Raw genomic sequence first — 27923 nt, forward strand, 5'->3', positions numbered from 1 at the left:
AACGGGGGGTTTGAAGATGAAAGGCTTTCTGTTTTGCGATGTCAGTTCGGAAATCGGACGGTGCGCGTGGTTACATTTATAAGAGTTAAACGAGAATGGGGATGTGGAATCGAGAGGGAGTATATTGATTGATGAGGAGCAATTCAATCTCTCACACCACCCACTGCCGCAGCGCTTTCCGGTGACATGCGGTTCTCAACCTCCTTCTTACGAATATTCCACCTCTCTTTCAAATACCCCTACCAAAACGTCGTATATTTGTCGAACCACCTCACAGCTAGAGCATGGGGATTCACACCTCCACGGTGCAACTCCTCCAAGAATTCCTTCCAGTTATCGCCTTTAAAACGACTCAATATGTCCAATGCCAAAATCGCGTTTATCTTCTGAGCCGAAACCTTCTTCTCTTTCTTATCCGCTTTCCAAATCTTCGCGATCATCTCACTAACCGAAGACTGCTTGATCAGATTCTTTGCTTTATTCAATTCCTCTCCCAGGTTTCGCAAAATAAATACCAAAACGAGGAGTTGAAATCTCGTTGGGAGAGTTGTGAGGATCTTGGAGGCTTGAATACCTAGAGCTCTGTTAGGATCTTTTTCTTCCGTAGTATTGCCGCCCTTCGGAGGTTTATTAACGGTCTCCAGGTTTCGCCAAATAGATCTCAAAACGAGGAATTGAAGTCTCGTTGGGAGAGTTGTTAGAGGTGTCCGTATCGTCTTAGGATCGCTCAGGTCTTGAGAATTCTCTTCGATTCCAGCTTTTGGCGATACATTTGCAGCCTCGACCTTGATACGTTGGTTACTGTCTACAAAGAGAGCTTAATTTACAGCTTACTTGAGTTACAAGTTCTGAATTTGACGTTCCGTCACGGTCAAAACTGAAATTTGATTTCTGTTTAGTTAGATATCAGACCAGTGTGTCAAAAAATAATCAAGGCTAATTAATTAGAATTAATTATAATTAATTATAATTAAGTATGATTTGATTAGCTTGATTTTTATTATAATTAATTATAATTAATCATAATCATCACGTGATAATACAAAAGTATACTTTCTTAGGCATTTCTAAAAATTATTAAATAACTAATAGCTATATTAATAAAATTTAAATAAAATTTATAAAGCATATATAAGAGTATAAAATTAGTCTAAATCTAAAATAACAAACTAGTTTTTGTTATGTGGTACCAGTCACGTGGTGCTATTACACGTAACTTAGCATGTGGCCAGTGCTTACTTAGCATGTGGCCAGTGCTTCCTTAGCCTGGCAGATAGCCTTTAGCTCAATTCAAGCTCTTTACTACTACTATAACACTGAAAATCAAGGAGGTTCTAGCGCCTTTGGCTTCGCTTACTAATTAGCACTAGGCCTGGTTTAGTAAAGAGCGCCTTTAGCAATACCAAATACAGCTAGCCCAGACCTTATTTTAGCCTTATCTCGGCTTCCGAAGCTCCAGAGTCATGTGCGTAATCACGTGATAAATCTAATTAATTATCTTTGATTATCTTTGATTATAATTAAGTATGATTTGATTAGCTTGATTTTGACTTGATTTGATTTGAGTAGGGGGGTCTAATCAAATCAAACCTAATTATTTGACACACTGTATCAGACGAAACAGAGTTAGTGAATGGAGTACTCACCATTATTAAGACGGACAAATACTCTTGGATTGTCTCCACTTGGATATCTCGCAAAAGTCTCAGAAATCCCACGATACCGATGATGAATGGAATTAGTTGGCCTACAGACTGGATGGTGTGTACGTCTGTGATGCCGTTCCACTTTATCATAAGTACCAAATCGCTTCTTCCACACCCATTCTCACTGCCTCCAACATCCTCCTCTGCTCCCTCTCCTTCGCCTCTTCCCCCCCTCCACAAAAGATGTTGTCGAACATTGTCGCATCCAATTCATTGGCCTCTGTAATCGGTTTCCTCGAAATGAATAATTACTTCACTAGATGTGAGACCACCTTGGGAAACTTCCGGCAGGAGCATCCAGACTGGCACATCGCTGTGATTTCACAACAGGGAGCCTCTTCACTGCGGCCGAGTTTAGCGCTGAGACTAATGCTCCCATCATTTCAAAGTCTCTTTCTTCTCCATAATACACAATTATGAATTTAATTATCAATACGGAGGCTTTGCAAATATCTAAGAACTTGGCCGAGGCTAGTACTAAAGCTTAGAAATTCTTCCAGATTGAAATGAACCTGTTTGAGGTCTCATAATCCAGCTGTCATCCAACTCCTCCATCTCCGGTTCAAGAGTTTGGGAATTGTTTTTGCCACTCAATGTATGGAACATAACCCATGGCTCGTCTGCCTTTGCTTGCAAAATCCAGCGGGTCATTGGATGATTCAGATTGGCGTCATCTGTGCCGCCTTCCTCGTGGAGGCCTTTTCCGTGAGTCGGTAATTTGAAGGGTCAAGGAGGTTATGATTTTCAACTTACTTTGACGCCGCTCCTCAAAATTGCTGGCAGAAAACATCCCCTCCTTTGGCGGCAGGACGTCGGGCCTGCTTTGTGAACTTCCTACAGGGCTACCAGGATCACTGGCCAACCCGCAGTTCCTGAGTCTATCCCTTTCATTTTTGGAAGAGCCCATGGTGCTTCGAAATAGAGAACGATAGGAGTATCAGATTTTGCTAAGGTGTTATTGAAATTTTCGATACTCGTGGAGGGGGAAGGGAAGTCGGATCAATAGCAACGAAACTTCGTGAGCGGTCCCGCATACCGTGCTCGCAGGCTCATTATATAGATACCCCGTGGCATGGAAATTACGACTCTTTTCAACCGATTTTACATACAAGCTTTGAACCCTACGATAGGGTGATATCGATTGCTCATCCGCACCTTGATCCAAGGCCAATTGTTCTATTGGAGGCGAACAAAAGCAGGCCTAGCAACAAAGTGGAAAAGCATTTGTCCACAATCCATATACAGAATGTGCGGGGTTCAAGAACACCATTCAGTAAAATGGCCCTCGGTTTGATCTGGGAGCCTTATCTCAGCTCGCACCTCAAAATCGCAAACTCGACAGTGTGTTAGACTTCCGAGGTGCCGCCTCCATGCAGAGAATAGAGGGCCAATTTCGAGAACCAATGAGTTTGAATCCACACACCTCCTGTCCTTTGCCTTGCATTAGTGTTGGGCCGACTTGTAGACATTGTAGTAGGCTCGATCTTCCTAGTCGTGAATAGATCCTCCTAAGTCCAAAGCAGTCAAGTCTATTTGAATTGGCGAATCAGAAAATTGGCCCCAGAAGGGCGAAGGCCCGGCATCCGCCGGGACGGCTAGTCCTATTTAAGCAGCTAGAACCGACCGATGGTTAACATTACTTCCCGCCCCGAATCTCCCTTTTACTTCTATTCAGTGTTCGCAACACTAACTCGACTCCCTTTGCGGGGGACGGCAACGTGCTGCGACGAGGCGTCTCGGGATAGCTTAAGTTGTTCCTCGAAAGGCATGTATTGAAATCTGGCGCAGTCGTTGATATCGCTTCCTCTTGATCTCCAAGGCTATCTCTTATAACTAACGCCGTAGCATACAGACCATCCGACAACTCGGGCCCCACGCCACGAGCGAAACGCGAATTGTAGTGAAACTCGAGGAAGGAGTGCTGCAGCGCCGGGCACCGTCTCGGCGTCTCCAGCATTCAAGAGAACCACGATGATCATCACTTAGAACAAGATGAGTCTGGCTTCCTCGAAGACATTGAATGGCATCTTCAAATAGGTTGCTGCAATAACTCTGCCCTCTTAGATGATCAGGATAGGACGTCCGAAGTGTGTGCTGGATTGAGCGAGCAAGTCTTCGATTTGCAAACGCCATCCGTCACCGACCGCGACGATAATTCTGATTATCGAGAGGTCTTTAGTTCACCTACAGATTTGTTATCTCCCCCTCTCGTCCCATATCTTTCCGCTGCGATTTATGGTCCTGGTTTTGAAAACACCGCCCAAAATTCGCCACTCACACCCGAAGCTCCGTCGACTACTCTGTCATCTACCCCCGAATCATATTCTAGCATCTCCAATGAGTCTACACAGCTTAATCCGGTTTTGGTGGCTACTGGGCAAGCACCAAATCCGTCCCGATTGAATTTCAAGACCTGCGGACTATGCCAAGAATTGTTCAATGGTTCCGAACAACTTTTGTAAGTTTCATCTTAACGTTGGATTTGACGCCGTGTATTACTTATGTAAACAACTAGGGATCACTTGAAAACTATCCACCCCGACATGGCAAACTCTTGCGGTCGCAAGGACTGTCGCAAATCGAAAGACAGGAGAACTCTGCTACGACATCTAGAGTCCTCTAAGGCACACCAGTGCAACAAGACGTCCGTCTTTCGCTGTCGTTGTGGAAGTGTGTTTTCCCGAAAAGACAAATTCCGGAACCATTTTAGGAGATCTTCATGTACTGGAGATCTCCCCTTTGTGTGTTTATGTGACAAAGTCGACATTAGTAAAGTGACTTTCGAGGTTCACTTTGAAGGTTGTGGGCGACGCCCGAGAGGAAGGCCGCGCAAGGAAGGATTTGAGACAGCCGGGAAAGGACAATGTCTGTAGGAGTGCTTGCGTAGGAGCCGTGACTGGCTTATCAGACCACTTGTCGTTTGCGTCTATCAAAGATCAACGCCGTTTGGGGTACCTGATAAGGCTCTGCTCTACGCGGGACGAACTTCATCGTCGGAGTGCCTGAAGATCCACTTTTTTGTCCGGGAAGACAGTCAAGTCGATGCTTTGTTGAATGATCGGATTTCAGTTGGGGATCGGAATTGACTTCGCTGGAGCCGTGAAGGAAAAGCAACGCCGCGCCGACAGCCAACACTTCAAGGCCTGGAGCAATTTTATTGCTCGCATAGGATCGGAACATTTCTTTATTGGTTATAGGGATTGAGTTTGCAGGAAGGTTATTAAGATCATCGACTCGGAGGAGCTACTCAAAAGTTTCCGGGTTACAGTGGCTGTGCCCCGTGATGGCCGTAACTCCCTTTCCGCCCAAAAGGACCTTTCAGGCCCAAATTCGGCTAGGATCCTGTTGTGGTCCGACATCGAGCTCTTCAATGATTGCCTGTAGTTACATCACAATATATGCATTGCGGGGTGGGTCACTGTTATATGGAGGGTGTTGAGCCCTCCGAACCGGAGAGGTTATGTCATTCGCTTGACTTGGACGTTCGTATCGAGATGCAATGATTAATGAGTTTATATTACGACAGCGCTCCATTCTATCTTTATTTATTATTCTTACGCTACTTGGACTTCTTTTGCCGAAGTCTTATTTTTCTTGCGCATAGAAATCTCTAATATGGAATAATCAAATGCGAAAGCGCTTCTATCTATATCGTGACATAGACTGCTTCACAAACGAGGCTTGAAAATTATCATACTTCCTATAGAGATGATGCATATACATTGCGGTCCTAGAAAGTCCCAAATCAACGCCAGAGATCTTATCAAAACTACGAGGTTGCATAATAGGCAGATAGACTCTCAGCTGGTCCAACAACTTGCGAATCTTTCATAGATGGCCGTCTTTTCCGACAGCTTTTCACTCTAGACATGCAGAATGGGGTTTCTTCTATCCTCGTTTTTGTATCTCCATATATTTCTACTCCGGGCAGGCTGATGACAGGCCCACTAAGGATCCGGATAACTCATGTTAACATAATCTACTCCACCGCAAATACCAGCCAAAATCTCATTCCTAGCCTGAGCCGAAGTTGGGCGGATCCAACCACGATATGTTTTCTCTGGTATTTTTATCGTAGCGCTAGAGTCTCGTCTGTCTACCAGTCCTAGCGGTTTCTTTTGCTCCAGCCGTAGGCGTTTTACCTCTCGATACATAATCTCTAACACATGCTCCTTCTCATTATTCTCGAAGATTCTTTCCAGAGCTCTTCGACATCGAGCCGCAAGGTGCCTACGAGTCGGTGGCTGATCACTCTGTGCATGCTGTAATAGAGTATGGATGGGGTTCTCCTCATCTACTTCCTTCGTCAATGCTTTCTCATCATTCGTAGATGTGCCTGCTGGACATTCAATCGCCGTTGTTTGCCGTATCTCGTTTTCTGCCTCCACTGTCGCTACTTTCTCGACCGCTATAGCTGTACTTGCTTGATCTTCAACCGCCCTTGATTGGCGTTTCCTTTGTCGACTGGATTTGCGCCGCTCAAATTGCCGGATTCTGGCCTTCTCCCGTTGACGACTAGGCTTTTGTTGAAGCTTCTTGTTCGCGACGACCACACCCGGCTTCTCATCGAGCGGTAACGGTCCCAGGGGTACGCTGTCCCCAGAATCCTCAATACGCTCACAGCCGCCTGCCTTGTATACAATGACAACCATTCCGTGCCACCGAGTCTCCAACACAGTTCGACTCGCCAACCGCTTGATATTCCTCAGTCGGTACCGCCGTACTTTCTCGGGAAGGGCCTCCAAGGAGTATGCTCGTGCTTCAAGCAATGTTGTTTGCGAAGACATGGCGCTTACAGAATACACATCGGCGTGGTTGTCGTGTCGAAGTAGCATCCCTAGCACGAATTCGTCGTTCAAGATCACCCCCGTGAGGCTTGTTTCTCCTGCAGCGCTCTCCATGATCCTCGTGGTATCAAAGTACGTCTTCTCAAGATCAATTATTCCACCAGACATATGTCCAGAATATCTTGGCTGGGGCAAAGTTGTCACTCGCGCTACATTTGCATGGGCTTGCCGTGGACGTAAGGCCGGAAACAAATAGGGCATTGCACAAGCAGGTTCTTCTTACCGACTCGTCAGCCTTCTGTTTCGTGCTATTGCTCTCCCGTTCCCCGTAGATACAAAAGGACTTGGCGAAAGGGCCATTTCTCAGGTCCAATCGCTTATCTACCAATCTCGTGCCAACTACGGAAAGCGGTTAGGCTCACTAGTGCCAAAGCATTTTACAGTTCTCACTTTGCGGTTTGCGAGTTTTTACTACGCCGCACCCCACCAAAATCGCCCGCCCTACTGCCCAAAATCACGAAAGTCGAAAGTCGAAAAAAACCGAGAATAGAAATTAAGACTCCTTTCGCGACTCTCTCCTCGCGCCTACCTTCGCACTCGCCCCCCCCCCCCCCCCCCCCCCTTTTTACTTATCCTCCTCCTCCTCTATTCCCTTCCCTTATTTAAGCTATTTTATAAAGTAAAGTTATTATTATTAAGAAGTACTTCTTATTATAATTATTAATAAGAGAAGGTACGAATTAAAAGTAGAGAGGAAGAGAGAGGGAAGGAGTAAGAGGGAGAGGAGTGGAGAGGAGGGGAGAAGAGGGGCAGGGGCAGGCGTAAAGCCCTATAATTATAGGGACTACGTCGCTATATTTTAGGGGAAGAGCACTAAAATTTTAGGGCTTAAGGCCTAGAGCGTAGGGGTATAGGGCGTAGGGCATGAGGCCTGTGGAAGGCCTTTAAGCGAGAGAGATTTTGGTGGGGTGCGGCACAACCAAAACTGCAAACCGAGAACTGCAAGGTTGAGAAGTGGAAAGTGGAAAGTGTATTGGCACTAGTGGGCCTAACGGCTTGCCGTAATTCGCGAGGCTAGAGTTTCAATTCACCAAATTATTTCGGTGGTGCTTAGTCAGGACTCATCACAGCCCAGCAAAGGTCATGGCGCCGAGGATCTGCCGGGGGCAGGGTACTTGCACTCTTCTCTTTCTGGATTGATACGGTCTGCACAAACCAGGAAGACACTCTCGAGAATACAATCCAGGTCCGTTGCATGGCTGGAATATTGCGAAGGCTAAACGCGTGCTTACTTGGCTCGGGGGTGTGAGCCGCCTTCCACTAATGAACACTATGACGAAAATCTCTTCTGATTATGAAGTCCCGGCCAAATTAACGCCCCGAGCCTTCTCGAGTCACGTGCGACTTAGAGGGGATCCAAATCGGCTCCGAGGACCCTTGATAAGTGTGACAGGGGAGCAAGAATGGTCACCGTTACGATATCTTAATAGGCTCAAAGAGGTAGCTATATTATAAGCAACAGGATTTGTAAAGTTCTATATATATAATATAGAAACTATAACCGATTCTCGAGGGAGCCAGAAAGGATCCCCCTAAGCGTGATCCAGCTAACTTACTAATGTGCTTAGGACTCAGGGCTCAGCTCAAGTAAGAGCAGCGACTACTCAGGTCCAAAGACGGAAGTGGACTTTGGTAGGCTCAATTGTCGTCTGAGACTTTAGAGGAAGGAAAACGTTCTCGAAGTTGTTGTGTTGTTAAAGACTTACAAAGATAATCTCCTCGATATTTATTCCGGGGCACGGACTTCACAAGTGTTTGCGATGAACCAGCAGTGGTGCAGTGCCGTGCAAACCCAGCGTGAATCCGCTAATCAGCGCCGTTCGCATCCAATCCTCCACACATACTTTACTCTTCTTATTTACTTTGATTTCTAAATGACCACACATCTAAATATAAATCTGACTTCAAAAAGCAAAACCGCATATTGTAATTACTCTATACCTTAAGTGTTATAAGTTATAAAACTTGGATAGTAAATTATTAAGAAATCGAGTTTTCCTTGAATTATATCCTAACCGAACAAGGTTTATTCGCGTGCGGCCACTAGCGTGGCAATGTCTCAGCGGGCGAAGGGCTAGTATTCTTACTTGTATGTTCCAAATGCCTGCGACCCCCAAATCGCCCGAAAACGCTCAAAACCGTAGGTTTTCGAAGTTTAATCCACTATCCTTTAATTTCGACTTTGACGCATCTAATAGAAGGTACTTCTATATACAAATAATTCTTTATTAGGTGTGGAGGCATTTCTATGGAGAGGTAGTAGAGTAAAAGCGAAGAAACCGTGTTTTAGTCGATTTTTGGTGGGGTTTGTGTACGCCTAGCAAAAACACTTAAAAATGATTACTTTTCACCAATTTATGTATAATTTCTTTACCATAAATTTAAACTATGATAGAACTAAAAATATGTAAGATCTATATAATTACTATAACTCTACGAAATTTGGCACTATTTAATTGCGTGGTTCAGAAGTTATCAAGGTAAGTTTACAAAATCAAGTGAGTCTGAGGGAGAGTGCGCACGACCGCGTCTCACGCTGGTTTTTCACGGCACTGTAAGAGAATTGGTTGAATTTAGCCTATGCACCCACCTCGTATTGAAATACTACGCGGTATAAATTTCGCGAGTCGTACTCGCCCAAGCCCCCTTGTACGCTCTGAAGTATTGACTTTGATACATTCCCAACCCACTGTGCCCGGCCAGAACTTTACTATTTTAAGATTGGAAGGCTGCATATTGCCCCACTCTTAGATCAGATGAGACCATAACCGGGTCACAACCTTACAGAGCTTATTAACATTAATTGATTTAATTTGAGTTTCTCGAGAGTCGGCAGCCAGGTACTTGTTCCCTGATTGCTTTCAGTAAAATTTTGGAATTGGAAGGTCGAGAACCAACCAATGCAGAACCTCCTCACTGTTAATCATCTTCTAGGGAAGCTTCGAGTGGCATGAAAACTCAAGCAAGCCACATTCAAGTGGCGACATCCGAAATATTCAGCACACCCACTCCATCTTGAGTAGATCTTTCCGGGTTTAGGTAAATCTCTGCAATGACTTCCTCTCCTGATCCAAACCCCATGGGTTGCGGGTGTCTCTCGAACAGTAGATTTGACGTCCCAGGGTGTCGGTACCTAGCCACATGTAACACGTATTGAGGTTGCTGCCCTCTCCCCCGACCAATGGTGACACTCAGAGCTAGACGGAGATATGGAGTAGATTGGGCGATTTCCAACACAGCCCAAATGATGGGGAGGTTCAAATACCAAACCGACGCCGGTGTTGGGAGAGAAACATTTTCCTATTTGCGACTGTTTCATGAGATTTTTTCAAATCAATGTCCTCTCCCGAAACATTCCCAATTGAGCAATTGCTGACTCCCCCATTATTTAGGCCGGTACCACGCACAGATCGATCGCACGTGGTGGATCTGGTAGAATAAATATCTGGATAAGAGATGGATGTACTGCCATTGTGGGGACTGTAACGATGAACAACAATCCGCCTCAAATGCGACGTTGCAAGATGGGAGTTGGAAGAAACGAATTCTATTCCGGGTCTTAGACTACGTAACTAACTCACCGAAACTAAACTCCCCAACAGAAATCAATATCAAGAAGAGGAGAAACACATGAAGTCAGAACTACCAAAGAAATCTCTTTTCCCACCTTCTACTGTACGGATACCTCAAATATCTACCAAAGCTCCTAACACGGCTAGCAACACAACCAGTACGCCGGAACTGAATGCACCAGCACCGCCCTGCTGTATCGGCGGAGATAATCCCCCACTTGAGCTCGGCACCGGTGGTGGCAAGCTAGTCTCAGAATCGTATCCTGATTCAGTATTCGGCGCCGGGGGTGGATTGTTGGCTACCGCGTATAGAGTTGAAGTGACAACTGGTATCTCATTAAGATCAATCGGCGATCTCGAGGGAGCTATCTCTTGATTGTTTTGTGGAGGTGGAACAGCCGTTAGCCTAGGTTCTGATAATGATGTTGTTGGAGGTGCGCCTGAGCTAAGTGTAATCGGCGAGCAAGTTGAGCAAGTCTGAATAACAAGTGGAGTATTGCATAGTGGGGCGTTGGAAGGGGAGCTGCGACAGAGGGTCCTCGTGGCTGTGACATCCGAACTTGGACATGTAAAACCTTGAGAGGTGAGAGCGCAAGCATAGCATGCTAGCCACAACGGTTAGCATCACACAACGAAATGAATGTTTAGAATACGAACGTTCGTCGTCAGTAGCGGTATTACATAAACTCGCTATCTCGGTGAGGATTGTCTCCGTGACGAAGAATGTTTCTAAGGCTATGTCAGTTTAGTATCTAGAGCTTGAAAGGAGGACAGACCTGTGAGCCCACTGATCTCGTTCACAACTACTTCAACAGTGATGTTGATGATAATTGTAACCAGGATTCCAATTACAAATGTCGGTTCTGTGGGTTGTGGTGTAGAGTCTGCTGGACAGACTGTTGTGTAGACTGAAATTGTGTCGGTCGTGAGATGACCTATGCGACAGTCTGTGACTGTTGGGTGGCAGGAAGTGATTGTGTACGTGATGGTTGTGTATACTGTTGATGTGATCTCGGAGGGCATTTCCGTAGTTGAAATCGAGTATTGAGGGGATGAGCTGCCAGAAAATAAATTGGCCATGGATCCAATCACAGACACACTAGAACTCGAACCTAAAATGGGAAGTCAATAAGTTGGTTCTGGAAAGGAGGTCTAAGTAGTAATGGCAGGTTGGTGTGCTTGCTGAGCGGTATGTTAAGCTTTCCAGATGAGCCAGAAATTGTTGTCGTATGTTGTTGTAACCCAGCAATATTCGGTGTGGGATCCAGGAGTGGCAAGATTTCCATGTACGAGCAAGACAAGAGGAGATTAAAAACAATATGGAAGTATTTTTTGGACATACCTGATATCGTTGATGAACCTCCTACACCTGTACCGGAGCTGAGACTTCCCGTTGAAGTAGTTTCACCCCCAGAACTCGCGCTTCCAATAATTGCTGTCGTGGGTGAAGATACTAAGAAAGTCGGAATTGCTGAACTTCCTGTTACAGACGTTGCCGCCCCAGAACTCGAGGCTTGCGCGGCAGAAGACGTTGAGCTGGGCTGAGCAGCACAAGCTGAATTTGTTAGCATCTGAGAATGACATATGAGGGGCATACTTACCAGAATTTGCTGTCGCACCACCCAAGATCATATCACTCAATGTAATCTGCGCATATCCTGCTGGTATTATTCCATTAAACACCACAACAACGAGCCCCTCTCCGGACAGTGGGAAAGCAAAAATCGCTTGGCCGCTTGTAAATAATCCATTACTCCAAGTCAGCACGTCACCAGGAACAGAAAAGGTGGTTTCGATATCCGAGCTATTGTCAGGACCAAAAGTAAATTCTGCCGATCCGACAGTGACGTTGGCGAGCGTGACCTGCGCGTGGAGGCCATTGGAGGTCAAGGTGCCGTTCGAGAGGAAGAACTCGACCGCGTTAGCGCATGAGTTGGTTATTGACACTGTGCCGTCAGACTCGAGGACGAGGAAGACTAGGCCAGAGTCTCGTTTTGTCTTGCGGCGGGTTGGGGCGGAGGTGTTGGTGTTGGGGAAGCTGATGAACATTGAGGTGTTCGGCATTGAGCTGGGCATGCTGGATGCGAGGGTTGAAGAGAGCTGGGTTGGAGAGGAGAGAGTTCCTGTGGGGTTTGTGGATGATGCTGTGTTCGAACTTGAAGCCACACTCATCGATTGTGGCGAATGGCTAACACAAAGCACATCCCCAATACCTAAAGAACAACTAACATCCAGACTCGGATTCCAAGCTCTGAGCGTTGCTTCATCGATGCCAAATTCCGTCCAGATAGCGAAGCATGTATCGCCTGAGACGACGGTGTATGTTTTTGTGCAGGCTGTTGGGGTTGCTGATGATGAGGCAGAGATTGTTGAAGATGGGGGTGATGAGAGAAGCGAAGAAAGGGTGCCGGCTTGAGAGGAAAGGATGGAGGAGGCAGTTGCTGAGATCGTGTTTGATAATAGAGTTGTGGTGCTCAGTGCACCGTCAGGTAAAGTCGACATGCTGCCCGGTAAAGTCAAGGTGCTTGAGCTTTGTCCTGCTGTTGAGGTCGGTAGCGTGGAGTCTGCTGATCCAGAAATTGAAGACGAGGAAATCTGGTTGGCGGATACAGCGCTCGAAGAGATCGCAACTGCGCTTGACTGAGTAGAAGAAGAGGAAAGGAGGGAGAGTTCGAGCGTACTTGGACTGGTCGAGGTCGCAGCACTGGACGAACCAGCTACATTCGTACCAGCAACTTGACTTGAAGAACTCCTGTCACTCATACTCAAGGCTTCTGATGCAATACTCGAAGAGCCGGTAGCAAATGATGTAGACGATTCTGAAAACGCATCCAAGGACATTGAACTACTACTCATTACAGCGGCCGTTCTCTTCGTAATCGAGGCTCCCGATATAATACTCGAAGAGCCGGTAAACGATTCTGAAAATGCAGTTAAAGATATCGAAATACTGCTTATTATAGCGGCCGTGCTCGTTATAAACGAGGAGCCGGTAGATGATTCTGAAAATGCAGCCAAGGACATCGAACTACTACTCATTACAGTGACTGTGCTTGTCGTAATCGAGGCTCCTTGTATAATGCTCGAAGATCCGGTAAACGATTCTGAAAATGCAGCCAAAGACATCGAACTACTGCTACTCATTACAGCGACCGTGCTGGTCGTAATCGAGGCTCCTGATGCAATGCTCGAAGAGCCGGCAGCAAATAATATAGATGATTCTGAAAATGCAGCCGAGGATACCGACCCGCTACTACTCATCGCAACGACCGTGCTCATCGTACTACTCGGGCTATCAGCCTGACTTGAAGAACCTCTATCACTCATGCTCGAGGCTTCCAATGCAATGCTCGAAGAGCCGGCAGCAAATGACGATGAAGTGCTAAGAGGTCCTGAGGTTGAACTCAAGGTACCTAAACCGTACGAGTATATACCTATATTCCAAGAACCGCCGCAAAGTTCGAGATTGTTTCCTATGCAAGTTGCCTGGCAATTACTCTCCGAAGTAGGGAGACCGGCGCCATCGGCCAAGGATATAATATCTCCACAGAAACATTGGTCGTTAGACTCGACGCCGAAGTATACATAACCCTGACAGAAGTTTGCACAGGATTCAATAGTCATAGATGGATCAGTATAAAATGAGTCGCTCAGGGCTCGGGGATCGGAATCAGTATAACAGCCTAGGTATGTGTACGCAGTAGGAGTTGCAGTCGCGGATGCGGAGCCAGACGTGGCAGACAATACACTAGGTAAAAGAGAAGACCCCATTGACAAACTAGTAACTTGTGGGTCTGACAAGGACGAGGATACTGAGCCGAAGCTGCTGGAGGCAATTCCGGTGGAACCTAACGAAGACGAAGCTGAAACGGTTGAGCTGACAGTTTGAGGTCTCGAAAAGGCTGAAGATACTGAATCGAAGCTGATAGACGATTCCGGAAATGCAGCGAAGGACATCGAACTACTACTGCCCATCGCAGCGACTGTGCTCGTCGTAACACTCGGGCCAGCAAGCACACAGTACCTGTTTTTGTTAGTTAACAATCTGCTTCGACCCCATAAGACGAAACTTACGCGCTCCCTATAATCAAATTCGAACAGTTGTTGGCGATTTCCGTGTTCAAAGTCTGGAAATCTGCGAACGTGATGCCATACGCTTGTTCGATGAGATCACAAACATCGCCGGACTGGACGATGTAGTACTGGCAGCAGTTTTGTATTGTGCCCCCTGGAATCGGTGCTGCGGGTGAAGGCTGGCATGATATCGTGGAGGAGGATGTTGAAGAGGAGGTGGTCGCAGTTGGCTGAGAGCCTATAACAGATATTAGAACCTGAGCTTGCAAGAGGGTTGCAAATCAAAATAACCAAATTTGTCTAGAACTCTTCAAGACTTCCTGCTCGATGGCGTCGAGGCTAGGATTGATATGGATTCTCGTGGGCTCGGAACACCTGGACGGCCAAATGAGGAATTCAATTGCGTCGAAACACAAGCGGAAAGCAGACGGAGGATCGCCTTACCTGTGAAGCTCGAAGCGCCTGGAGTGTAAATCGTGCTCAGTGTCGAAACTGCATTTGTTGGCGTAATGGTAGAAGGAGAGGAAGGAAAAGTCAGAGATGTGCTGGTAGAGCCAGCAGCCAAATTACAAGACCAAGCCGTGCTCGTGGTCATTGTGTCGTTCCAATCGCAGCCAGAGGCTGTACCCATGGCGGTCAGGGCTGTACTCGTGGCTGCAGAGGATATACTCGTGGTTGCCGAGGCTGTACTCATGGCTGCAGAGGCTGTACTCATGGCGGTCGGGACTATACTCGTGGCTGCCGAGGCTGTACTCATGGCTGCAGAGGCTGTGCTCATGGCTGCAGAGACGGCGTTCGAAGATGTCTGTGCCAGACATCTGTTTTCATGTTAGTTCGAGATATGGAGCGAGGGGGAGGTACTGACATCTGGGAGAAAGAGAGAGACAGAACGGCTAGAAAGAGTCGCGCGATCATTGTAACGAGTGTGGGTCTGAACCGGAGGGCGAAGCAAGAGAGCGTGTTGGTACAGACTGTTGTTAATGTCAACGAGTATACGAAGTAAAAATCAACAAGTGCAATGAGGAGGCATGGCTCATTTTATTGTTGTTCCGCCAAGGAAGTAGAAAGACGGGACGATTGGAAAAACATGGGAAGGAGAGTTTGGCGTGTTAGCACAATTGAAGGGTTGGGCAGGACGAGGAATGGATTTTCATGTCTCATGGAACTTCGACGCGACGGTTGGCCCAACGAGAACAACTCCGAGATCTTCATGCTTCGATACCTTTCTTGAAAGCTGAAACTCTCAGCAGAACGATGGAGAGACAAGTGGGAACCATATATATACGTTCCATTGACAGATGACTTCTTCGATTACGAATACCTCACTTTCGTTCATTTCTTTCAGTCTTTTATGGCTATGATCCTGTTGAGGACCGCTTGGTCATCGAAGTTCAGAATTTCACACTGCCGAGTGTGAGGAATGGAGAGCGTGGCTGCTAATGGCCGGATATGTGAAAGCCAAAGAAGGTGTTGAAATGGAGCTTCAAGAATCGAGACATGATTGTATTGTATAACAAGGATGTATCTGAAAATGTGCTCGAACAGCAATAGTATCTCGCTCAGACAGACGGCACTAAGCACCCTGTCTTCGATCCCTTCTTGCCATGCGCTTCTTCTGAATAATCTGTGTCCGCTTAGTCTGCTTTTCATTCACCTCCGGCTCGCCAACTTTCGGCCTCGAGGTTCGAACAGTCTTTTTGTTCCAGTTTGGCCCCTTCGGATACTTTTTCCCTTTTGGGCGTTCAACCTCCCCATCACGCCTTCTCTTTTCACCATCGACATTCTTTGGAGCGACTCGATCAAATGACTTCTTCGGGCCCTCCTCAGGTCTCCCCTTCTTGCCCTTCATCCCCTTCCTCGTCTTCGCCATGATCGAATTTTTGCTCAGTACTTTCTTCCCAGTCTTCTCAGGCAACTCCCCCTTCTCTCTTGCCTCCAGTACCTCCTTCGACCTAACTCTAGCCTTCTCCTCCCTCTCCTTCCTCCTCTGCACAACCTGCGCATTCTCAATCGCAAACTCCACAATAAGTCTCTGCTTCTTGCCACTTGCATTCTCGACCGCATGGCCATTCAACCACCGTAATCCCATAAGCGCCCAGCGATGAGAACTATATTCCACAAATCCGTACCCACGGCTTCGTCCAGCGCCAGAATCTTCGGAGACTTTGGCTCCTTCGCGACCTTCGAAGACAATCTTGGCTTGGCGGACGATGCCTTTGCCCTTGGCTTTTCGCTGCTTTTCAGCCTCACGCATCTCGTCACCGCCGCGAGCTTCTTCCTCCTTGGAGAGTTGAGCCCGAAGTCCACCTTTAACATCTTTAGCGAATCCGACGACTGCTTCACGGGCGAGGGCTTTCAGGTCCTTAGAGTTAACGTTTCGAGGAAGGTTGCGGATTGAGAGACGGGTGAGTGAAAGGTGGAGAGTAGGGTTGTTTTGGATGAGCTTCTTGCGCTGCATAGCGGAGTCTTCTCGCATTTTTACTTCGGAGGGAGCGAGCATTTCATAGAGGGGTGTGCCGGAGGCAACCGTCCCTTCAGAGAGGAGGTAGAGCTTTCGCTTGTCTTTGTCTCGGTCAGTGCGGAAGTTCGTGCCATCTTCTGTTAGTTTGACAGCTTTCTCTTTTTCCACAGCTTTTGAGATTTGGAGAACCCGCCCTTCGATGGTGTAGAGGCCGGACGAGTCAGCGCCTTCGTCCTGGAGGAGGGAATGCTTGGCTTTGGTGGTCGTGTCGGCTTTCTTGGTTGCATTGGCGCCGCTGGGTTGGAAGCGTGGTGCAAGGCGGAAACAATTATCTGCGTCCTCAAAATTGAAGAAGCAGACAAAACCAGTACCTTTCGGTCGGTCTGTCGCGCGATCCATGACCACTCGTGCATAGCGGACTGGGCCGAATTGACTGAAGTGTTCTTTGAGGTCGGGGTCGAGTGTCGTGAAGGGCAGATTACGAATGAAGAGAGTTGTAGAGTTGTCGGTAATCAAAACCTTTTGTGGCTTTTCTCCCACTGGTTCCTCGTCAGACATATCCTCGTCTTCAACATCACTAAAACCATCATCCTCGTTTTCGCCGAGTTCTTCCTCGTCAGACTTCTCGCCTAGCTCCTCATTTTCTTCATCGTCTTCTTCCTCGGACTCCAGTTGATCTCCGAAGTTTTTCATGAAATTTGCAACGTCGTCCTCCTCGTTAGGCTCCTCTTCGTCGGACACTTTGGCGCCTCCATCCTCTGCATCGCTCTCATCCGCATCTTCTGCGCCTGCATGCTTCGATTGGCCTTCCCAAACTTCTTTCTCAACAGCCCAATCCACAGCCAATTGTCTGCCATCCACCGTCGTGCCATTGATAGCAGCTAATGCCTTCTCAGCATTCTTTCTGCCCCTCATAACCACAAATCCAAACCCAGCTTGCTTATCCTTGACCTTTGGCAACGTAGAATGCTTAACTTTCCCAAACTTTCTAAACATTGCTTCCAATTGCTCGGGTGTCTTCACACTCCATGGCAGATTTCGGATAATCAACTTGGGCGGTTTCTTCGCCTCAGCCATTTTCTCCTCTCGCGACTTCTTAATCGCGGCAGCCTCTGCGGATATAGTACTCTTCCTCTTCCCTTCCATACCATCATTTGCAACAATTTCTCTTGATCTAGGTTGTGCAATCTCGATCTTCATCCTCCGCCCAAGGAAAATTTTCCCATTAAACTCATCTGCTGCCTTTTGTGCATCTTCCGCATCTGCGAATGTTACAAAGCCATATCCTTTCGATTGCTTGGTTTCGGTATCAAGGACGACGGTTGCGTGCTTGAGAGGGTAGCTTTCGGAGAATAGTTTGGTAAGGGCTTCGCTGGTTGCTATGGCTGGGAGGGAGCGGACGAAGAGGGTGCGTCGAGCTCCAGCATTGGTTTCTTTTCGTGCCTTTTTGGAGGGGTGGAATTGTGTATCTTCGGGGGCCACGGCGTCAATAGCATCGCCGTCCTCTGAGCTGCGCTGTCGCTTTGCCATTGTGTTTTAGAGCTGCTTGTATTCTTCTCGAACACGAGATTTTGATACCCGAGATTTTTTTGGAGTGAACTTTATCGGAATCACGCTAACCCAAAAAGAGCACAACAGAATCTGAGGCTCAACGAGAAAGGCCGAGTAGACTCATCACACAGCTCTATTGATTCTAGCCTCTTTGATAACATCAGACTCACGCCGAGACATTGGCGATTTTCTTAGCCTCTTTGTAAATTCTTATTGATACTCCATTTCTTTGTCCACGGCCCAGATTTATACATTGCGTCACGTGCCCGCCTCGCGAATCCTTGCCTAGTGTCGTTAGTGCGACCCTTGCTCTATCTGGCTCGTCAAAGACGGCGCCTCCGATCTCCAGAGACTGAACCTCATCCAGATCAACCACCACCACCGACGACATCGCGAACCCCTCGCCGGCCCCTTAAAAAGTACATCGCGACACCGATATCGACCGAGATAAGTGGATGAAGCAGGATCTGATATAGCTGGAGCGCTGTTGTGGGTGTGCTGGTGCGATTTGCGACCGTCGCCCTAGGAACAACCTACCCTTCCTCCGCCCTCTTCGGCCATCGAGAATCATCGAGAGGACGCTGCCTTTTGATCCGCGAGTCGGAGTCGGAGTCGAACACACGGTCCTCGATTATCCATCGCTTGAGACGGGTGCCGGCGCATCTGGCAAACATCGCTCTTCGAACCTGCACGGTTCTTTCGCCCCTGGCCGCGGAGCACAACAGTCGACAGACTCTTTGTCCGCCCAATCACCCTTCCCTCGACATCTTTGACAATCTCGTCTCTACGAACGCTATGCCTTCCGACCACCCACAGACACCCCAGAGTCCTTCTACAGCCTCCTCCAGCGCAGCCGACCAGCCCCGAAAACAATCAGCCTCACCTCACATCTCCCACTCGCTCCCCACACCCGCACACAGCATCAACGGCAGCATGTCTTCCAACTCAGATATCGCATTGGAGGCGGCTATGCTTCAGGACGCTCTTCATGAGGAAGTTTCTAACAAGCGTAAGCGTGATGTTGAAGACAACGGGGATCGAGATCAGAAGAAGGTACATGTCGAGGATAGCAGAGCCAGTATTGACGACCTCCATTTGGACGTCGGTGAAAAATATCTTCTCTGTAGAACTCGTAAGGCTCCCTCTTCCATAAGACCTACATTCTCCCCTTGGTATTGTATTCCAGGTCTTGTACTACTCGAGTCCCCAGCACATCATCTACAGAAGTATTTGGTTAACACGGACTTGATGCGCAGCCCACCCTGCTCGCCTCCCAGATCTCAAACAAGATTTATATGCTATGTATTCTCTTGAAGACCTTGCAAAGTCTGTTGCACGAACGAACCCCGATGGATCAAAGGCGGTCAAGCTGCGCAAGACGTACAAGAATCATATCAAGGAACATGGAGTCAGTGGCGCCTTTGACTCGGTCAAGAAGGAGATGGATGCGCCCGATACACTACTGGCTATGATGCTTGCACCCGAAGAGGAATGGGATGCACAGTTCACACGAGGAAAAGAATTTGGCAAGGGTCTACCAGAGACCGTGATGGCTAGCATGGGCAAGGCTTTCACAATGGCGAGAGGTATCATACCGAAGACTTCATGGAACGCTGCAGTTCTGGGTGAGCTGGTTTCTGCTCCTTCCCAAACCGAATCTGCAAAAGTCATGCAGAACGGGAACAAGGCTGGGGCCCCACAAAATCCGAGCATCGCCCGAACCGCCAAGTCAGACCCGCCACGTCCGAAACGCAACCTGAAGAAACGGACATATGGCGACTCGAGCTTTGAGGGTTATGGTGAGGGGTATGTGGATGACGATGCGCAAGAGACTGGGTATTCCGGCACAGATGGTGAAGATCGGGCCGGGAGCAGGAAGCGTCCAAAGAAGGTTGGTAGTATGCTATACCTGCAGACTTGCATGGCTAACAACAAAAAGACTTCACAAAGTCACAGCTTCCAAAATCCCCCGATGCGCCAAAACAGTTACGGTCCAGGCATGGTTGGAGCTTGATAGTCAGTAGCAGACTACGTGCTCCACTGTCCATTGTATGGTATACGATGTTGATTCGGGCAATCGAGGGGGCTGGCATTTGCCCACAGCACTCGATATATACTCGCGTCCGCTTATCACAGAATGCTCATAGATTGGCATACACAGATGATATGGCAGCGGGCGGGATATCCAGCCAAGCTCAGCGCTTTTGGCTGAGAGACCCACGATAGTCTCTAGCGGTGAATGTTTGATGGCACGCTTTCCAGTGGCCTCTAGCGAGGATTGCATTTCTGGTTGTAGCGGGAGTCTGGTCTGGATGGATAGGCAGAGTTGGCAAGGACGCGATTCACGGTCTCTCTGCAAACGTACTCCAAAATAATGCAAAAAGCATTCAAGTATCTGAATCATGTCTCTTGGTGATCCCTTCCCTAGTACCCAAGTGAAACAAACGAAGGCTCTTTTATGACTTGATTGCATAGTCTCTTTGAGTTTCTGAGATGACATCTTCAAGTCCTCTTACTTTGGATTCTCCGTTGTTCTTTTGTCGAATGATTTATCGTCGAACCATGCAGCAAGTGCTGGCTTCTCACTGATTCCAAACCCCCTCTTCACAAAGAAACAACCCTCAACCCCTGATTGAATCTCAATGCTATATCCATTCATTCCCGTCTCATCTTTCATACTTAATCTCCGCTACTATTCCAATATTCCATATTCCATCGAAGCCCCCTTCCGACTCCTCGATTTCGTCTTGCTATTTCACTTCGCTTCACCTAAACCCAGCCTCACTTCCGTCTTGTTTTCTCAACACGACATCACAAGTCGAAATAAGATGGAAACACAGCACTCCATCTCTCATAAGAGAAAGGAGAACAACTCTCAAGAGTGGTACCCAGAATATCCACATCCCATCCCCCCCTCAAGCACTCTCTCGTCTTCTGTTGCGCCAACTACACCCAAATTGGAGCCAGCACATAGCAATGCGAAACAGGGAAACTCTCCCGCCGTCTGACGGTACCGTGAAGGGGAAGAGTTGCTGAGTCTAGAAGTTAGTGTTGGCGTGTTTGTCAAGATTTTTGGGGGAAGTTTGAGCGAGGGGGCGTGTTGTCGATGTACGCGTAAGGAGTGGCGATTGGGGCGTGTTTTGGACTGGGAGGGAAGTGGACAAGTCTCGGAGGTGCTGCCTGCTGTCTTTGCTTGTTGGTTCCTAGCACCTACGTTTGGTTGAGGTGCTTGGTGAATGGGGTGTTGTGCGCCGAGGGGTTTGTTATTTGGATGCGCTGTAGAAAATAAGATCAGCAGAGGCAAGCATTGTCTGAAGGTTTGAGCGTTGAAAGCGTGAGTGGGGAAGTCGACGGCGAGGAAGCTGGCTGGCGGTGCACTGCAGGTCCAGGAGACTAATTGATACATCGCCTTTTGAAGTCGATGGCCACTCTTGCCAGGAAGCACTGACTGGCGCTACTACAAGAAAGTGTGCCTGGAGCACTTGATCACGATTGGCGTCAGATACTCCATTGTGAACGGCGTCAATGGGACATTAGCTTCCGACAATTTGGCCATAACGGGTCACCCAGCTGTAAGTGCTCGGCTATGCCCATATCAGGATTAAAACGACTAAAACTACTTCAGTGATCTCAAATTTCTGTGTTTGATGCATCCTCTCCCGTCCCGGTCGTGATCCCGACTATGCACCCCATCCCCGACTGCCTCGACTTTGACAAGTATGCAAGTGTCGACGCTGTTATCAACAACAACATCTCTCCGTACTGTGCCAACCTATATCTCATCTCTGGAATGGCGGGGCCTTGCACGATTCTCTCGCAACCTACAATGATTTGATGGCCAACTGCTATTCTGTCTGGTCTCTTCAAATCTTCCGCCAAAGCGGTAAAGAGCTCCGCGCCCGCCCAAATCGAGAAATTTTACAATAGCGAGGACTTGCCCAAGTAATTTACCTGTGTTTACAGCGTTCCTATGGACAGGAATAACGGTTCCACGGTCTACACCAACAAAACTGGCCCAAGATGTCCGCCTAACCACTGGCCCACTTGCCGACGGGTATGGCTACAGCATCCATTACTTTGCCAACGACATGGACGCATGGCTAGGCTTCATGGAGCAGACGTACAGTGTCGATCAAAGTTGGATCATTCCAATGGTCCATGCATTTGCTCCTTGCCCCAGCTGGTAAACAAAGAATGCGAGAACTATGGCAAACAGCACTTCTACGAAATCTCTGGCGACACGAAGATACCAGACCCTGCAGAAGCTATCAAGAACAACTTGGGCGACGATACTGCTATAATTAACTGGCTAAGCGATACGGCGTTCTTATCTTCGTTCAACTTATTCAACGGCGACTCGCGAGAATGGCAGAATGCAAACGTTGTGAACGGCACATCGATGAGCGTAGACAGCGTGGCTGCTTCTGCCGCCTCCATGAAGAGCGTAGATGGTATCAGACAGAAGGAGGTGGACGGGGAAGCGCTACAAATCATCCTGCTCTTCGTGGGCGCCCTTCTGATGTTGCTGCCGGGCATGGGCGAAAAGGTTGGTGCTCTCTTCGATTCGACAATGATCGTCCGCATGAGTGCCTTAATCTCCAACGCGGGCAATCTAGCGTTAACTGGATACACATTGCCAAAGACCCGTGGTCTACCCCATTGGCGATCAATGGCCTCTTGGTTGGCGGCCTGGCGACGCGAGCCTTTGGGGCGTTCTCGTCCGCTGCTGTGAAGAGTAGGGGCCTACCGGACAGTGCTATTCAGGAACTCGGTAAGGATATTGTTAGTTCGCATTGGCATGGGAAAGAGTTCTGGCAAGCGTAAGTTGTGCAAGCTATAGTTTGCGGGTGTGGCTAGGAGCGGGAATGCTTGGTGGAGGTCGTTTGGAGTGCATGTTAAAGAAGTATATTCGAATATTCGGTTAGACGTGGAGATGTGGAACGCCGATGAAGGGGGAAAAGCTACGGGAATACCTCTCTTATTCACTCAGACTGAAGTCCACACTCCTTCCAGACTTTTCACTGCAAGTGTGTACGCCTCGTCTCTCTTCACGTTTCCTCTCTTGAACGAGGGGCTTTTATCCCATCCATGACCAACACCCTCTACAACATATCCGTCAACCTGCTTTCCTAATTCCTTCAGTCTCTTCCTGAAAATCTCGCTTTCAGCCAACAACTGGTCGCCGGCACAGTTTATCATTACCAATGACTCCGGGAACGCGTCTCTGAGGAGTTGATCTGAGGCAAGACCGGGACTAAGTAGGGGTGAAGTCTTATCCGGGTTTAGGTAAAGATACGACTCGTCGAACAGCTTGAGAAGGAGCGGCGGGATGACCGGAATGAGGTTCGGATTTGAAGCGTCCTTTTCTGCGCGGGATTCCGTATAATCCGTGCTCCCATAAAACACCACCAAGTTAACCAGTTTTCCTTCCTTCAATCCATCGAGTTTGTTTTCTTTTTTTAGTCGCTCCAACTCCTGGTTTAGCCGGATGGAAACAGCATAGACGAAATTACCACCAGCACTGAAGCCTGAGAATGCCGTCTTGGAAATATCGAGATTGTATTCGTCTGCGTGTTTCCACAGCCAGAGGACCGCGGACACGCAGTCTTCAATGCCAATAGGAAAGGGGTATTCGGGTGCTAGACGGTATTCCACGCTGGCGAAGACGGCCGAGGTCTGAGATGTCACTGCTGTTGCCCATCGTGCATCATCGTAGGCATGACCAATAGTGAAGCCGCCGCCGTGAAAGTTGATGAGCAATGGATGCTTCTTGGGACTTGGCGTTTTGCTGTAGGAGGAAGGGGCATAGAAGAGGAGGTCAAATGAACCAGGAACCGACGAGACTGTTGAAGGGATTTTGCAAGTGAAAGAGACTTTTTGTGGAAGAGGATGAGATAGGTAGAGGTCAAGGTGTGCGATAATGGATTGCACAGTGCGAAAGAAAAAAGCTTTGATGCGCAGTGCGAGTCGAGACATCCTGAAATGCCGTTCTTGGTTTGTGCAAGTAATATAGACAGCTCGTGGAGGTGTGGGAAAGCGAAATGACCGAAGATATATTACTCCGAGCCCTCGGAGACTTATCGTGTGTGCGGCCTGACTTCCCTCCGTGACTAGATTACCAATACAAATTGACCGTACAACCTTAAATATTCTTTACAAATCGTGCTCAATCATCACGGAAATTCGGCGATTAACTTTCCCCGTCTCTTACATCTCTGTATGATGCCATATTTCGTTTAGTTGCTCCGTTTGGAAAGAGGGGTTGTGCTCGCTTGGCTCCGGGCTCAAGCGGAACTTCAGGAACTTCGAAAAACGAGCCTATCTAAAAGGGAGATTATGTACACGAACTAATTGAATATTACCGACTCTCCATACTGAATTGTGTGGAATCGTTTTTATATAGAGGTGCAGCTGCAGCTTTGAAGTGTTCGTGGTTGACGTGCAACGAGTTGGGCAAATATTAACGGTAAGCATTGAATGGGATGACTTCCTTTCTCGGTGCTGCTGGAATACAAATCACATTAAAGCCAAAAGTCTAGACTTGATATGAAAGCTATCATACGTGACTATATACTTTTTATTCACAGCAAAATATTAAAATATATAGGTCTGAAGGTCTACACATCTATGGTTTGTCGTCCCCTGCAGACAACCATCTAACCAAATCCCAAATAACAAGAGACCAACCTCAGAGCGAGAGCATTCTCCCATCGACATATCAAGACAAAACCAACAGGCAGCCTAGAACGCAGCCGAGTCCTCAGCAAGAGCCAGCTCCACACACCATACTCTTGAATCCAAATCTGGAAATAGACAACCGAGAAATTCGATTAGAGACCTAACCCGCACAACTTATGTTCTTTTTTGATTTGTTTGGTTGCCTCGCAACAGTGCCTTCTAGCAACTTCTTTCACCATCCTCAGAAAGCCCTGAGTGAGGCTGCCGTTCTAGATTTCATCAGCCGTCTCCCAACAACCGAAGGAACCACGTCGATCTCCGAGTGGGCTTCAAGGTACACTTCCGTGACATTCCGACAAAACACAAGCGATCGAGAAACACGTTGGAATTTGGGCATGATTGTAAACAACATGGAATTGACGGTGAGGGAGACCCAGGGATTTTTGAGGCATGGAGACACCCGAAGGCAAGGGCAATAAGGATGTCAAACGGACAATACATGTTGGAGACTTTGTGCTTGATAGCCTCGAGGCTATTAGGACAAACATTCTTAGCGGGTTCCATCCACGTGAGGAACAGGCACACGCTGGGCTAGGTCACCGCGCACTAGTTGATCATAGGCAACATGATGGGCAAGGGAGAGAGGAGCGACTAGCTCTACCTCCATATGTACGAAATCTTTCAAGCTCAGACTAAGATTTAGGGCTGTGGAGACTCAGACTCAATATCTAGAAGCTTTAAAATCAAGAGTACAAAGAGTCGTTGTGTTGAAAAATAACAAGGCGCCAAAGCCTACGTTACTGAATTACCGTGTGAATCAAGCTTGGAAAGAATGCCAATCCAAATGATGCAGTCACGAGCTTTCTTGAGATGTTCTCACAACTCCAACTTCCAATTTTTAGAAAGTTGGTTGATATCTGTTAGTTGATTTGCGCTTCCTCATCCTTTACCTTCCCAAAGACTTGCTATCTAAATCTACCGCCAAAGCCATTGCCTCAGTCATACGAAATCAACCCCCTAACGCCAGCTACCGATCTCCAGATAGTTACCACTTTCCAAGTTGGGTGGTAGCCGAGATACAACCTCCAGTTCTGCCACACTGCATCCACTTATTCCCAAACTCTCCTGAAAATCTCAGACCAGTACCCATTCTGAGTGTGGTGAGCTTGGTCTAGACCAGCTTTGTTTCCTCTTCCCCTCAGATAGAGCTTGGCTCGATCACGTCAACAAACTGAACCATTTCGCCCTTGTCATTATAAGCCTGGGATGTTCTGTCTACCTTTCGCTCGTCTCGCTTCCGTGGCCAGACCCATAGGGCACACCATCTCATCCAAGGCTGGGAAAAGATCAGTATACGTAAAGTTCAAAACAAGGAGAGGCCAAGAGATCCACTTACGGCACATTCCACATCCGGACATTCCTGGCTGCTGCATTGGCGACAACCAATTGTGCAACAGTATTGTACCTTTCCGAGTGAATTCGAGGGTGCAACAACTGCTGAATGGCTGATAATAATGTCAGTATGCCGGGAGTTGTAGAGATGAAGAAGAAATCTCGCTTACGGAATACACTCTGGTATCCTCGCAATGAGCATCGCCACAAGTCCTGCAACCAATTGAGCAGCAAAACTGTTCCACATGAGGGGGAGGAGGCCCAGCCCAGTCGACATCTCTGTTTGAAAGCGGCTCGAAAGTATCAACAAACTGGACCAACTCGCCTTTCGTGTTAAAAGCTTGATCAGTTCCATCCCGCTTTCGTGGCCAGACCCACAAGGCACAACAATTGGTCCACGGCTAGACGAATTAGTCTCTGTTGTGTTTGAGTGAGCTCAAAATACCCATGGCAATTGACAACCAATGAAGCGGCAAGACTCGGAGAGACAGGAACCGCAGCCAGCGGTGCAACAGTGCTCTTCTTTAACAGGGTGGGGAGGCCCAACCATCTCCACGTCTCTATCTAAGATTTGGTTCTCCTCAATAGATTCCCGCAATTGTCTTTTCTGATTGCCGGCTTGTGTAGTGTCGTCTCACTTTCCGAAAATTGGGGGCATGCAGCAATGGGTCCAGGGCTAATACAGTAAGCCAAGGCGGAGTTTAAACCAAAATCTACGTACCCATATCGGACAACCGACCGTCTCGCAAGAGCCAACACAGGACTCGCAGTCACTTGTGCAGCAGAGACGTTTCGCAAGAGGTGAAGGTCCAACGATCTGGACATCTCTTTCTGAGAATTGAGCCGCACCCACCCATGTCACTAACTCGCCGTCTTGACTGTATGCCTCGGCCAGTCCCTCTTCGTCTCGCTTTCCTACCCGCACCTCAAGGGAACAACAACTGTTCCATGGCTAAGAATCGAGTCACCTTTCTGTAGTCTCCAAGGTAGAGGAAAAAGCGAGGGAGTCAGACATACTACGGAAAGAGAACAGCCCATGTCGTGGCAAGAATTACTCACACACCACTTGCAGCCTGGCGTGCAACAAACCTGTTGCTTGACAAGATGAGGAGGTCCAACCAGCTCGAGGTCTCCAGCTGAAATCATCTCGGAGTCGAGTGATTTGGCAGATGTACCAGTTACTCTTGCTGAGACTGGCTCGACCTTAACGAATTCGACTAACTCATCCTTTGCATGATAAGCTCTCAGTATTCCGTCCTCGTCTCGTTTTGGCCAGGCCCATAAGGCGCAGCAATCGGAAAAGGGCTAAAAAGGTGTTAGCACAGGTAGAGCTGGAGAAATGTAGAGCGAGGTAGAGCGCCACAGAACTGCTCTTGATGTGGATGAGGAGGTCCGACTATCTCAATGTCCCGAGCTGGAGGTGACTTGACAGCTGTAAGGACGGGCTTAGCTGAGGCCAAGGTGAGAAGAGCAGTCAAGCCAGCAAAAGCTGGGAGGAGAATGCCAAATAAGCGCATGGTGAGCAAGTTAAAAGGGATTCGACATCAACAAAAGGAGTTCGAAGGCTGGAGTTTACCAAGAGGAGGATCAATACCAGATTGATTGAATGGGGGCGGGCTCTCTTTGTGGTTGGTGAAGGATA

At 47.9% G+C, this 27923-nt stretch overlaps 8 protein-coding genes across 8 annotated transcripts; 2 read left to right on the top strand and 6 right to left on the bottom strand.

Moving 5' to 3' along the window:
* Positions 1-143: 143 nt before the first annotated feature.
* On the bottom strand, positions 144-1649 carry K444DRAFT_625329 (uncharacterized protein; the record flags this gene model as incomplete). Its single annotated transcript, XM_024882515.1, has 4 exons — positions 144-239; positions 276-785; positions 835-891; positions 1647-1649. 4 exons carry the CDS (start codon positions 1647-1649, stop codon positions 144-146), a joined length of 666 nt encoding a protein of 221 aa, XP_024741570.1.
* A 3938-nt stretch (positions 1650-5587) lies between these two features.
* K444DRAFT_608363 (uncharacterized protein) lies at positions 5588-6732 on the bottom strand. Its single transcript, XM_024879368.1, has one exon. It carries the CDS (start codon positions 6659-6661, stop codon positions 5654-5656), a length of 1008 nt encoding a protein of 335 aa, XP_024741571.1. The 5' UTR covers positions 6662-6732; the 3' UTR covers positions 5588-5653.
* A 3352-nt stretch (positions 6733-10084) lies between these two features.
* K444DRAFT_203919 (uncharacterized protein) lies at positions 10085-11688 on the bottom strand. Its single transcript, XM_024871019.1, has 4 exons — positions 11468-11688; positions 10902-11237; positions 10783-10854; positions 10085-10730 (listed from the first exon to the last, which is right to left on the bottom strand). Exons 2-4 carry the CDS (start codon positions 11203-11205, stop codon positions 10240-10242), a joined length of 867 nt encoding a protein of 288 aa, XP_024741572.1. The 5' UTR covers positions 11206-11237; positions 11468-11688; the 3' UTR covers positions 10085-10239.
* Positions 11689-15676: 3988 nt separating this feature from the next.
* K444DRAFT_608365 (RNA-binding domain-containing protein) lies at positions 15677-18217 on the bottom strand. The gene has a single exon (XM_024879369.1). The coding sequence runs from the start codon at positions 18188-18190 to the stop codon at positions 15773-15775; it is 2418 nt and encodes an 805-aa protein (XP_024741573.1). The 5' UTR covers positions 18191-18217; the 3' UTR covers positions 15677-15772.
* Positions 18218-18569: 352 nt separating this feature from the next.
* On the top strand, positions 18570-20661 carry K444DRAFT_608366 (Rox3-domain-containing protein). The gene is made up of 3 exons (XM_024879370.1): positions 18570-19343; positions 19468-20102; positions 20151-20661. Exons 1-3 carry the CDS (start codon positions 19007-19009, stop codon positions 20223-20225), a joined length of 1047 nt encoding a protein of 348 aa, XP_024741574.1. The 5' UTR covers positions 18570-19006; the 3' UTR covers positions 20226-20661.
* A 1238-nt stretch (positions 20662-21899) lies between these two features.
* K444DRAFT_203955 (uncharacterized protein) lies at positions 21900-23070 on the top strand. The gene has a single exon (XM_024871021.1). It carries the CDS (start codon positions 22182-22184, stop codon positions 22941-22943), a length of 762 nt encoding a protein of 253 aa, XP_024741575.1. The 5' UTR covers positions 21900-22181; the 3' UTR covers positions 22944-23070.
* Positions 23071-23197: 127 nt separating this feature from the next.
* K444DRAFT_650412 (alpha/beta-hydrolase) lies at positions 23198-24440 on the bottom strand (the record flags this gene model as incomplete). The annotated part of the gene is made up of 2 exons (XM_024885632.1): positions 23198-24084; positions 24407-24440. 2 exons carry the CDS (start codon positions 24438-24440, stop codon positions 23198-23200), a joined length of 921 nt encoding a protein of 306 aa, XP_024741576.1.
* A 1702-nt stretch (positions 24441-26142) lies between these two features.
* K444DRAFT_625337 (uncharacterized protein) lies at positions 26143-27798 on the bottom strand (the record flags this gene model as incomplete). The annotated part of the gene is made up of 6 exons (XM_024882516.1): positions 26143-26225; positions 26286-26394; positions 26452-26682; positions 27003-27233; positions 27341-27586; positions 27679-27798. The coding sequence occupies 6 exons, from the start codon at positions 27796-27798 to the stop codon at positions 26143-26145; spliced, it is 1020 nt and encodes a 339-aa protein (XP_024741577.1).
* Positions 27799-27923: the final 125 nt, after the last annotated feature.

Source organism: Hyaloscypha bicolor (genome assembly GCF_002865645.1).
Source record: "Hyaloscypha bicolor E unplaced genomic scaffold K444scaffold_17, whole genome shotgun sequence".
In the NCBI taxonomy this organism is placed as follows: domain Eukaryota; kingdom Fungi; phylum Ascomycota; class Leotiomycetes; order Helotiales; family Hyaloscyphaceae; genus Hyaloscypha; species Hyaloscypha bicolor.

What these genes read in the sequence shown, in the direction of transcription:
- K444DRAFT_203919 (XM_024871019.1), bottom strand. Translation starts at nt 11,205, where the DNA reads ATGGCCAATTTATTTTCTGGCAGCTCATCCCCTCAATACTCGATTTCA. An exon ending in CGAGATCAGTGGGCTCACAG is followed by an intron (nt 10,855 to 10,901) that starts GTCTGTCCTCCT and finishes ACATAGCCTTAG; the next exon opens with AAACATTCTTCGTCACGGAG. An exon ending in TACCGCTACTGACGACGAAC is followed by an intron (nt 10,731 to 10,782) that starts GTTCGTATTCTA and finishes CGTTGTGGCTAG; the next exon opens with CATGCTATGCTTGCGCTCTC.
- K444DRAFT_608365 (XM_024879369.1), bottom strand. Translation starts at nt 18,190, where the DNA reads ATGGCAAAGCGACAGCGCAGCTCAGAGGACGGCGATGCTATTGACGCC.
- K444DRAFT_608366 (XM_024879370.1), top strand. Translation starts at nt 19,007, where the DNA reads ATGCCTTCCGACCACCCACAGACACCCCAGAGTCCTTCTACAGCCTCC. An exon ending in ATATCTTCTCTGTAGAACTC is followed by an intron (nt 19,344 to 19,467) that starts GTAAGGCTCCCT and finishes CTTGATGCGCAG; the next exon opens with CCCACCCTGCTCGCCTCCCA. An exon ending in GCAGGAAGCGTCCAAAGAAG is followed by an intron (nt 20,103 to 20,150) that starts GTTGGTAGTATG and finishes AACAACAAAAAG; the next exon opens with ACTTCACAAAGTCACAGCTT.
- K444DRAFT_203955 (XM_024871021.1), top strand. Translation starts at nt 22,182, where the DNA reads ATGGACAGGAATAACGGTTCCACGGTCTACACCAACAAAACTGGCCCA.
- K444DRAFT_608363 (XM_024879368.1), bottom strand. Translation starts at nt 6,661, where the DNA reads ATGTCTGGTGGAATAATTGATCTTGAGAAGACGTACTTTGATACCACG.